At 36.6% G+C, this 11,847-nt stretch overlaps 1 protein-coding gene across 1 annotated transcript; it reads right to left on the reverse strand.

Annotated features, from left to right (window-relative positions):
* Nucleotides 1–554: 554 nt before the first annotated feature.
* On the reverse strand, nt 555–11,088 carry LOC127844765 (uncharacterized). The gene is made up of 13 exons (XM_052375225.1): nt 10,298–11,088; nt 9,959–10,147; nt 9,355–9,865; nt 9,102–9,218; nt 8,458–8,768; nt 8,182–8,289; nt 7,067–7,220; nt 6,681–6,864; nt 4,976–6,591; nt 3,465–4,396; nt 2,816–3,137; nt 2,067–2,609; nt 555–1,852 (listed from the first exon to the last, which is right to left on the reverse strand). Exons 1-13 carry the CDS (start codon nt 10,598–10,600, stop codon nt 1,569–1,571), a joined length of 5,574 nt encoding a protein of 1,857 aa, XP_052231185.1. The 5' UTR covers nt 10,601–11,088; the 3' UTR covers nt 555–1,568.
* Nucleotides 11,089–11,847: the final 759 nt, after the last annotated feature.

Consider the following 11,847-nt stretch of genomic DNA (forward strand, 5'->3'; position numbering starts at 1 on the left):
CCCTTCATCTAAACAATGGCGTTTAAAAACATTTACTTTGTTATTTAAAATGTGCTGTCAAAAGACGTAAAATGTAGTATTTTGATAAAGGCCTTATGCCGAAACGTTAAATTAAAGAAGTAGAATCTGAGATAAAACACTTACTCATAAACTATTTTCTCAGAAAAAATATCCTACATTCAAAAGTTTACACAGGCTATTCAGGGACGACACTTTCCGCCTAAATTGGATATTTGCTAAGAAGACACTTCATTTAAACGAAAAACATCATAAAAGCGGAAAGTGTCGTCCCTGCGGACTGCACAGGCTAATCTGGGACGACACTTTACGCACATGCATTATGCTCAGTTTTCTCAGAACGCGACACATATTTTCGATGCTACATAGTACTTTAATGTTATTGTTCTGTCAAGTATTACATGGTAACAATGAAAGTTACACGTTTCTCAAATTTAGTAAGCCACATATCACGTTTAAAAGGATGATTGCATTGAACAGTTGGTTGCTATTTTCACTTTACAGTCGTGATAGTTTTATTATAAAAATATGTAATGTTAAAGTGAACATTTATTCAAGAATCAATTATTAAAAAAGTCATGCAAATAAACAAAATTTTAAAGTCTAAGGCATTTAAAAAAAACGAAATAAAAATATGCTTCCAACAAGGAGTAAACCAGACACTTAAGCAACAGCAAATACATATTTAAAAATTAAACAATCTTTTTAAAATGTATGTCATGTTATTTGAAAATATATTTTCCAGTTTAAAATATAATACATTTGAAATCATGTAGGTAAAATAATACTAGTTTGATTACTTTTATTACTTAATCATAAGCTCATCCCGGTTGGATTTTTTATCTCCGGATTTAATTGTATGCAATTGAAAAACCTGTTGTCAACAATTTTAACAACAAACAATGCCAATTTAAAAGCTTCATACCTTTCAGACACCAAACGATACATTATTGTATATGTAGGTATTTTGCTGCCTTGTCCAACTAGTTTTTTTTTCAAGATTTTGAATTCGTTAATATATCAACATGTCCCTTTAATTAATGTACAAGTTACAATTTATAAACATTTAAACCAAATCTTAATACACAGGTAAGCATAATAAGAGAGAAGCAATTATAACAAAAAAGACAATAACAAAAACGTAATAGAATTAATATAAACATAGAATAGTTATGCGTATTACAATTAATCTGAAAAACACTGATCTACATGACACCTACATTTGTATGTTTTTCTATTGACAATAAGAAAAGAAGCACACTGTATACAATAAAAAAATACTATCACTCTATGACAAATATTTAAATCCGATTACTTATTACGAAACGATAACTACCAAAAAGGGGATATATACATGTGCACAAATATTGAAATGATAAGCGTTTTCTGTGACGAAGAATGTTTTACATATTTTTGTTATAATCAAAGGTGAAGTAATAAATCTTACGATTTGTTCGAGACTCTTCACGCTGGTAATGAAAACAAAAACAGAGAAGGACAGCGACATTGGATGTTAAAGTAATCGCATATTTCTACCAAACATATTAACTTCACAGTTTGTACGATGTACTGTATGTTGTAAACAACCCCGTGCTGTATGTACAGGTAACTTTTATGTACAACTCGTTCAGATTTGGAGATACGAACGTCGATGATGGAACGATGACGTCATACACGTGGTCACGTGTGTAGTTTACGTCAGCGATATCAGAAAATCCGTCGCGTGATCCAACAACCAGACTGTAGTGAATCGGTACTTCCATGATTGTATTGAAAACACTTTTCCAATTGAGAGTAAGTTTGCCGTTTGCGAAAACAGCAGACATAGGGAATCCTGAAAACCGAACAGGTGATAATATAGTAACTTATTACAAAAAGAAAATGTAAAGCAAGGCTATCAATTCATCACATATGATACACAAAGTTATAGTATATATTTACAGATATGTTACACATTGCATTACATCCAATCCATTACACGACTAGATGTTGTGAGTTTTTAATAACAGCGAATATGGAATTCGAATTGAGGATTTGATAAAACACACCTGTTAGCGCTGGTGGATCTGAAGCTACAATCAGCGAGGAGTTGACACTGGAACTGGTGAATCCTCCACCATTTACTGCATGAACTTCGGTCGTGTATATCTGGCCTGATTTCAACTCCAGATGCTCATTGGAGAATGTGTCCTTTCGGTCTGCATCAGTCCATTCCACAACAATGTCACCATTGCTTTGGATACGATAACTGAATGATGTGATCTCTGAAGGATCTTCGAAGTTGTTCCATTCCATCTGCAATAGGCTAGAATTGGACTGCGCAGAAAACTGACCAGACAATGGGCCACTCATAGAAAACGATTCCTGACCACTGGGCAAAAACCGAACAAATGCTTGTGAGTTGCTGGGCGGTTCAAGGTAGATGATCACTGGTCTAGATACTAACGTCGTGGCGATTTCGACCTTGTTCACACATTTGACCGTAAGAAATACTCTGTCGCCATGAGAAAGGTCACGTATGTATGACTGACAAAACTGCAACGTATCCGAATCCCTTTCCTCCTGTATATCAGCTGACAGAGGTGTAGATCCTTAGCAACATAAGCATGTTGTTTTTAGAAGACACGTACCGTAAAATGATCACATGAAATGCATCAAACTATAAATGATGTTAATGTGAAACGTGCACTTTTATCTTTATAAGTGTAAATAATTAAGTGGTTTTCGTATTGCATAATATGTTCCGTGTATAACATGTGTAGGAAAATAAACGTTTAGGGACTAATCAAGTACTCACCAATGAAACAACTGCAGTATTGAACACCAGATTCACCATCTTTTGCTGTCCATGTTGTTAACAATTGTGTAGAATTATCCGTTATAACAGAAACATCAACACTAATATCGCTGACGATAGGTCCAGTGTGATCTATTGTAAGTGCTTTGCCCGAATGGAAAACAGACGTGAGGCCAGCGTGGTTCTCGGCTATTGCAGTAATAAATATAGGTGCCCCGTGCACAAATGGTGCAAGAATTACTCCGAAGTTATTGCGATTATGTATCTCAAACAGAGGTTTGATCTGAAAGCCCCCTTCAGTTGTACCGGCTCCAAGGAACACCTTTCAAATACATAGAATGTTTTACAATTCTACATGTCAGACATCTGAGAAACATATACGTACAAAATTCAGAACAATGAACATTATACTAATTAACTGTATGAGATTGTCTGCACAAGCTAGACTTGGCTAGCCCAGTTGATAGAGTATGTGCCTGTCTATTCGGGAATCATGGGTGCGAATGCAAGACAATGTATTAAGCATTTGCCTTGTTAAGTGTAGCTTGCCGAGTAACAGTAAAATTGATTAACTAATCATATAATTAAACTACTACAACTTAAAACAAACAAACAATCAAACAGACACAAAAAAAAAACATTTGCTCACCGTCTTTAACTCGCTTTCCGAATCCAGTATTCCCAAGGACACAGTCAGCGAATATGGGCCTATTTGGTTTACAGAAATAGCAATGGAATTGTTTTCCACCAGTTGACACACTTCAAAATCAACATTCTGAATTGAGTGCTCAGCAAGCAGTTTTCCAAATTCAATGGTAATGGTTTGCAACCCTGTTAACGGCGATATAAACATGTAATGATATTCGAACCATCCATCATGATGTTTCTGTAATGGTAAGGGTAAACTATATTTATCAATCTGAAGAATCGGGTTGAGCTCATACGTAACGTCTTTAATCTTTCCGTTAACAACATACATGCTATCTTTCGAGAGATATGCGTTAAACCAAAGCGACACACTTTCATGAGTAACGTTGTGAGAAACATCAATTTGAATAGTTTTAGTTGATCCACATGAAACACCTTTTGGTGGAGTCGTATCGATTGTTTGTTTTGGGGATCTTACAGTTGCACTTTCATGACCTACTGCGTCAACAGCTTTGACGAATCCAAAATAAGACTCGCCGTGCACAAAACTCAAATTTGTAAAGGAATACTTGTTTGATAAACCAACATTTGTAAAGGTCATATTTGATTCATTGTATTCTCCTTCATTGGCAAATGCAACCAGATAGTGCTTTATTCCAGAGAAATGATCCTGGAATCCGTGCCAAGACAGTTTAAAGGTTGCTGTCGATTTCTGGAAATCTGAGTTTTTGTGTTCAATTGTATTGAACACAACCCCGTGGATGGGATTATCTGTATCAATAAAGAATCCATCCGATGCTAATGCAGTGTGTAGTCCAACACCATTAACAGCAATAACTGTAAAGTAATAGCGCGTGCCTGGATTGAGAGAAATATTATTAAGACTTATGTTTGTTGATAGTCCGACTTCAATTTGTTGAAGAATGTCATCATCTGAAATATATTTAATAAATAGAGGATAATTGTTGGATTCGGTGGATTATCGATTTTAATTCACGAGTGATCATAGGAAATAATATTTCCACGAGTGGCGCAGCCACGAGTGCAAATATACATTTTATGTGATCACGAGTGAATTAAAATCGATAATCCACCGAACACAACACATTTTCTTTTTATTTTATGCTTTATTTCACAGTTTATATACATTGTTAAAGAGTTTAACTAAAGAATTTCGTTGGGAAAATGACGTCATTTCGTCAAAAAAATGACGTCATTTAACATAAACAGTGAAAATTATCGATAATTTTCACTGATAATTTTCATTGTTTGAAACAGTGAAATTATCAGTTTTAATTTACTGATATTTCTCTATAAACCACTGGAAAGCATAAAATAAAAGTGTATTTTCAACAGATATATGTGAAACAGTCAAATATAATTATAAAAAAAAAACAACAGAAAAGAAGTATTAGGATTTCACAACAGGCTCGTTATACTGGATACGTTGTTGCTATACATGATCACGTTAATTGTTCTTCATATTTTGTTATGTATTGTTATACTTCTTACTGTGAGGTGATGTTCCAAGGCTGACACTGAAATGATCAATGAAGCTCTGCTGTTCAGTAAACACCCCGTCCCAACAGGCCATGATATTTTTCGTCCAGTCAATAAAGTCCAAGTCTTCAAGACAATTACCCTCCCTGATAAAACGACCGCGTCTGACATTGGGTGGGGTTTGATCTATCATGATTGGAGACGACTTGAAGACAGTGAATGTTCTTTCGCTATACCAAGCCCTCACATAGACGACGTATCGTTCTTCATGTACCAATGAACGATTTACTGGTAGACAATGAATAAATTCTAATCTTAGTCCAACATCATTCCATGGGTTTTCTAGTTTCAGATCGAATACCCCTTCGCCGACAGCGTGCCTATGTACGCCAATGCTCCATTCAAAGCGATGAATATTTTCAGTACTTCCTCCATTTGTTCGTGACCAGTGCCCACTCAGACATGCTAAAGAAGCCGACACATTTAGGATTTCATGCGGTAGTCCCCCATATACATCGAATGTTGATAGATTTTGATTTTGCGCATCTGTGTAAGAGATATCTGAGCATGTAACGTTGGTGCTTATTTCTACACATGGACGACCTATAACTGCGCACGTACAATCCTTGGTACAAAAATGTATGTCGCATGAATGTTTTTCTATTTCTAAAATTCCCATTTCATTTCTAGATGTCGCAGATAAAACATTCACAGTGACCCTTGCAATCGAACTGTTTAGGCCGACATTGTTTTGTGCCCATATCGAAAGAATTATTGATTCGTGAAGAAACACGCTTTCAGTCAGTACAAATGAAGTTTGAATAGTTTCGCTTCGATTTGTATTTTCAATTTTTATAACTCCATTTGAAAGTTCATGGAAACTGTAGGACCGCGAGACCGTCACGTAATAGTTTTCAATTCCGGACTCCTGGTCGTGGAACCCATACCATTTCAATGATAGATTTGTTACTTTATTTCCTAGTGTATCAATGTAGTTCGTCCACGTCAAAGGTTGTTTAAATCCACCGAGGTGTGGTGGAGTAGAATCAATTAAAAGGTCGCTTGTTCGCTCAGAAGAGCATTGTCCGGCAGCGTTGCACGATGTTACAATTGCATAGTACTTGTCACCGTCATTAAGCCAATTCGTCCCATTTAAGCTGACAGTCACATGGCGTTCCGATCCTAAGACAAGACTCTCAACTGGCGTGTGTCCTTCGTGATGCGTTTTCAAGGAAATCTCACGTCGAACGATAGGGCTGATGTCGTCCTTAAATTCCAATTCGACAAGTAAGATGGATTTTTCCCATTGTGACGGTTTACAATTTGCAGAGTTATATTTTAGTAGGAATTTCGGAGCTTTCACAACAACTGGCGGTGTGTCGTCAATAAGAAAAATATCAGACGCCTTCGACACATTCATGCCGACTCCATTGAACGCCCAAAGTGTTGCTATAAGTGAAATATTAATCGGTAGCGTTATATTTGATATTATACTTGAAGAGTGGAGCAGCCGATTTGATAGACCAACAACGTCACACTCGCCCTTGGGTGTTGACACACATACTTTAAAATGACCTATATCTGATTGCGGATCTTCGAAGCCTTGCCAACTTATTCTAATAGATGAACTGCAAAAACAATTTTGTTGTTGAGTATTGCATTGTATTTCTACGAAACAGAAATGACAAATGAAAACAAAGATTGTTGATTAACATACCGATGTCCTAAATATTTGTCATGACCTTCGCCTGGACCAACATGTACAAGACCGCGTACTGGGGGTGAGTTGTCGACAATAAGACCGTCAGAAACACGTCTGGTACAAAGGTTTGCATTATTACACGCTTCCACGGTCACAAAGTATTTTTGGCCAGGAACAAACGGGCCATTCAACGAAACCTCTGCAGTATATGAATATATCTTCATGAATATATAAGTACATTTAAGAGGAAAGAGTAAAGTATGTTTTAATGTAAAGCATATGTGCAGTTAAACCTTTCCGCATGAACCGCGTGGTATAATAAGCTAAATAATGATTTAAAACGCGTTATGTGTTTAAAGCCTGTTTTTTTATGTTAACCAGAATCCTTAAATCCTAATTACCTGTCATCATTCCGACATCTTTAAGAGATCTCACGTCGGTCTGATATGGATCGGTCCCAAGACCAACTTTAAAGAATGCCAAGCTACTCTCTGGGTCGTAAAAATCTTTCCAATATGCGTTGATAACGTAGATATCACTTTGGAAATCGATCTCCTGTAATTTATCTCAATCTTCTAATTTATATTATGTTTGGGGAAGAAACACAATTAATTACTCCATTCTGATAATACACTTTATTTCTTAACGTATTCAGTACACTTAATTTATGTGTATAGTATTCGATTCACGCATCACGTTCTTTCGTTCATGTTTATGTTGTCTGTATACATAGGCACATCTGATTGAGATCGTTTAAGAAGCGCATTTTGTTTGAGATTATATCTGCACCAAGTGTGAGATTCGGCTTTCCTTTAAGCCAGTTTAAAACGCCAATTTTTAGAATTGACCGTTCAAACGCGGGAATCCCAGTGTTAAGCAGTGTTTGTATGTCCATATTTGAAGATTTGTTCTTAAAGTATTGGATAAGGCAAACAACTTTAATCCTGATAATAGTTCGGGAGTTCCATTGTTTGATATGCTATTTCAAAATATGAACTTGTCAGTTCGAAAAGAATATTAAACGTAATATTGATCAGTTAATTAATTTAGGTTCAATGGCTGCTCAATATACCTTACCAAAATAGAATTATCACGGACAGTTGAGAATATCCTTATCAAGTAAAATGAAAAATCCGAGGTTATCATCGCTTGTCGAATCAATGTTGATGTACATAATACCACACGATGTCAAATTTATGGGTACCGTGGTGCTGTATGGGATTTTGCAATGAGAAAACGGAGTTCGGGCCTTATTTCACTATCCAATTCTTCGTTGATAGTCTTACAAAGAATACTTCAATTTAAGCTGCACTTTTCTGCAGGTATTTAAACATTGGGCATAACCTGTTATTATTCAGCTTGAGTTACATCATCGTTCATTTAGAAAAATGAGATTAGTACAATTGTTAGCTTGCATATGGTCCATTTTAATAAAATATCACTGATTAAGTATTTCAGTCTAAGAATGGGGTTGAACACGGATACATTTACATTTATACAAATCATGAACACTTACCCCAGCTCCTTTGATTCCATCGAGAACGTGTCCTCCGGTGGGAGCGGTTCTATCCAATACAAATCTTTTTGATACTGATTTAGAAACCAGCCCTGCTCGATTGATCGCCTGAAAAAGAATACAATTTATATATTCAGATGTCAGATGCATTCACTTTAATTTTTGCGAATTTTAAGTACATATATTGAAAATTTTACCCCAAACAATTATTTTCATATAAGTATATCAAATATAGGGAAATATAACAAACATATTGAAAGAAAGCCGATAACATACTTGCACAATAATAAAACACAGATGACCGTCGATCATTTGCGCTAAATTTAATTCCATGTAGTCGATGGAAACTTTCGTTTCAGACATTATATCTGTTACTCCTTCGATTGTACCAATGCCAACATTGAAATAGTCCAGGCCACTGTGCGGATCCGAAAATCCCTCGAAACGAACAGTTGCAAGTTCTCGGTTGATAAATATGTTTCTCTGAAGGTTGTTTACAATCGTAACTCTGCCACATACAGGCGGTGATGTATCCATGATCAACTCCAAGGACTCCGAGCTGGTAGACAAGCCGGCATAATCCGTTGCTGGAAAATATCATTCCGATTAATACAGATACTTAATGCCCTTAAAATATAGATATGAATTCTTGGTTGCCGACGTTATGTGAGATAAACATAAATAATTCTAACTGAGTGTTGGTCAAATAGAACGCTAAATCATAGAAGCATTAAAATAGAACGCTATATCAGAGAAGCATATCCTATATTTATCATTAAGCGTTCATTAATCAAATAAACGGCTTTTTTTAAGAACGCTTTTGGTTCAAATATTACCAATATTTAACAGATTTATTTAAACAAAGGACAATCCAGCAGAGATTTACATGCAATTATCAAGAAGTGTCTATTAAAACATACCATTGACCGTGAAGAAAACTTGACTTCCATCAGACGGTGCTGACACATTCAATATTGCAGATGTTTCCATGCCAGTTCTAACAATTTCCAAAATATTGCTCGAACCGGCAGTTGTGCCTGAATATATATAAATATGTTTATTGATAAAATTAACAACATGTTTAAATTAATCTTAACTGACTCGAATTCAACACAAATAAAAGCATGTTTGTACAAATTAGAAGTGATGCAATAACAACATGACATTTCTTGCCTGTTCTTATAGAGAAATAATGAAGTTTCTCTGGGTACCCAAATACGGTTGCATCAATGTTGTCATCAAACCCAGTCCATGTTACAATGACGTGTTGTGGATTTGAAATAAACCCTCTGTGATTGTGAACATGTACTTCACCTTTCGTGGGAGGAGAACTGTCCAATATGAATCCGTTGCTGCACGACGATATCTTTTCTAAAATTTCAGTGAAATACTCACCTTCTATCACCGTGTAATTCGAGTACGCGCATATGAAATATAATTTATTGGGTGATATATATTTCCTGTCTAATTCTATGTATCCATGGTCAGTGTCGTACTTTACAACGCAGTTTATGTCGGAATCACACGTTTGTGGCACGTACTGCAACTTCATAAGGTACCAGGTAACTGAACGTTCTGAACCATACATCAATGCACCGGTCACTGACGAATCGACATTACCTATGTTCATTTCTGAATCGTGAAGAAGGACATAGTGCTGTCCAATGTCAGAACTAGACAGCATCTGAAAATTAAACAGCGATGTATGTAAATAGTAGAGTGTGTAGTGTAATGGTAAAATAATGTGTAATTTTGTTTAATAACGAATCCAGTTTACCTTTTTGATGACGACCCAACTGACTGACGACGAATCAAAGTCGTACACAGAAGTTTTGGAATAGGACCCACTCTCACCTTTATTCATCTTCTGACAAGATGTCTTTGCTAAACCACTTACAGAAAATACCCGGACGCAGAGGAAAGATGTCAGATGTCCGTGGCCTGGGAGAACAACGCATTTCGCAACCTGTTTGAGGCCATGTACGATATAGATTACATGTTTATCGCAAAAAAGCATCCATTCAAACATTGTTTGTTTTATGTCAACTTCTTTTAAGTATGCGTCTCCTTTTACAAGAAAGCTAAGCGTCATTTTAATGAATGATATAACAATTACCTTAACGACTGTTCCATTGGGCCGCACATTCTCCCAAACAGACAATAGTTGACCACCTATTGCATCACGACTTACAGACCATTGATAGAATGCAACGTTGTCGCTCTGTCCGATTATTTGCCATGACGCTTGAAAATCAACGCACTCCCCAGCATCTGCGAGTATCAGTTCAGTTTTTATAAACGAAATATCAGGAGCTTCAAGTTCGATTGTAAATGCCTTTGAGTGAATGGGACTGAGACATCTTACATTGTTGCACAACTGTACGCTGGCCTTATACATGGTTTGGGCTTCAACATTCATATCAAAGAACGTTATACCAGATGACCCTACAGGGGGTTGAGATGGCGCGAATATACTTTCTACATCCGAGCCGTTAACAGTCACGTATTTAAGTAACGCAGCTGAAAATACAATATCCTTAATTGTTGCGCTTTTATGAAAGGCCCAGCTAATATTCAATTGATTGTTGTTCAGAAGGATATTCTCTGCAGGGCATTTACTGATTTTCAAACGCAATATAATTTGCTTTGAGATACTTCCCTGTACTTGTAGAGTTGGTTTCTCGGTATAAGGGATCAAAACATAGTTGTTATGTTCGGGTTGGACCAGAGCGTCACTTGAATTGATGCTCAGTGTTCTTTGCCATTCACTGTTTTCCGCGAACAAGACATATCGCTGTCCGATAATCAATGTGAATGGAAGTTTGATAAACGTACTGTCGTTTGCAATCGAAACGTTAACTTCCAAGACATTGGTGGAGAAGCACTCTTTGCCGATTTTTATTTCAAATTTATTTTTCAGTTATTTGTCATCATATATTCGGACTCCGTTCGACGCAGATATAGTGGTACCTCCGCTACAGCTTGCTTTTACAATGAAAAAATATACTTTGCCGTTACCAATTGAACTTGAATTAAGGCAGATTCTGGTCATTTCTGATGTGCTCTGAAATGGAACTACATCTGCCGTTGTGCGATCTAATCCTATCCCCACTTCCAGAGAAAGCTGTTCACGATGTTTAAATCCCATCCAACCAGCGCACATACTGTGTTCAGTAAAATGAACCGCAATATCTGTTGAAGTGTTCACCATTTCTGGATCCAAATCCAGAACATATCCGTGTCCTGGTGGATATCGCGAAGGCAATTGGAACGTTTCGGTCCTGATGGACGTAAAGTGACCGGCATTGTTGTATATGTGAATGTTGATATAGAAAAGTAGTCCGTCTCCCGTGTCTTGATTCTGAAGACGATTCAGCGCATATTTGAAGCAGCCTCCAGTATAAGGGGGACAAGGTGACGAAGACTCTAATCGCCATTCAAGAAGTGGACTGGACACTCTTTCGTCATGACCTAAAGGTTGTAAAAAGGTGTTTATTTTATGCAACACTAAATTGCATTCACAGATAAACATGCATTCCTTAATAGATATAAAAAACAACCTACCGAATTGAAACATCAATTGTTCTATTTGGGATGTCTGTTCATCGTCATAGAATGTATCTGATTCCCAGGCAAACACGATAGTGTCTAAAGCGATAGTCACTC

This window comes from Dreissena polymorpha, chromosome 9 (assembly GCF_020536995.1).
Source record: "Dreissena polymorpha isolate Duluth1 chromosome 9, UMN_Dpol_1.0, whole genome shotgun sequence".
NCBI classification, from domain to species: domain Eukaryota; kingdom Metazoa; phylum Mollusca; class Bivalvia; order Myida; family Dreissenidae; genus Dreissena; species Dreissena polymorpha.

What these genes read in the sequence shown, in the direction of transcription:
- LOC127844765 (XM_052375225.1), bottom strand. Translation starts at nt 10,600, where the DNA reads ATGAATGTTGAAGCCCAAACCATGTATAAGGCCAGCGTACAGTTGTGC. An exon ending in AGTTTTCTTCACGGTCAATG is followed by an intron (nt 8,769 to 9,101) that starts GTATGTTTTAAT and finishes GATATTTTCCAG; the next exon opens with CAACGGATTATGCCGGCTTG. An exon ending in ATGGAATCAAAGGAGCTGGG is followed by an intron (nt 7,221 to 8,181) that starts GTAAGTGTTCAT and finishes GATAAATTACAG; the next exon opens with GAGATCGATTTCCAAAGTGA.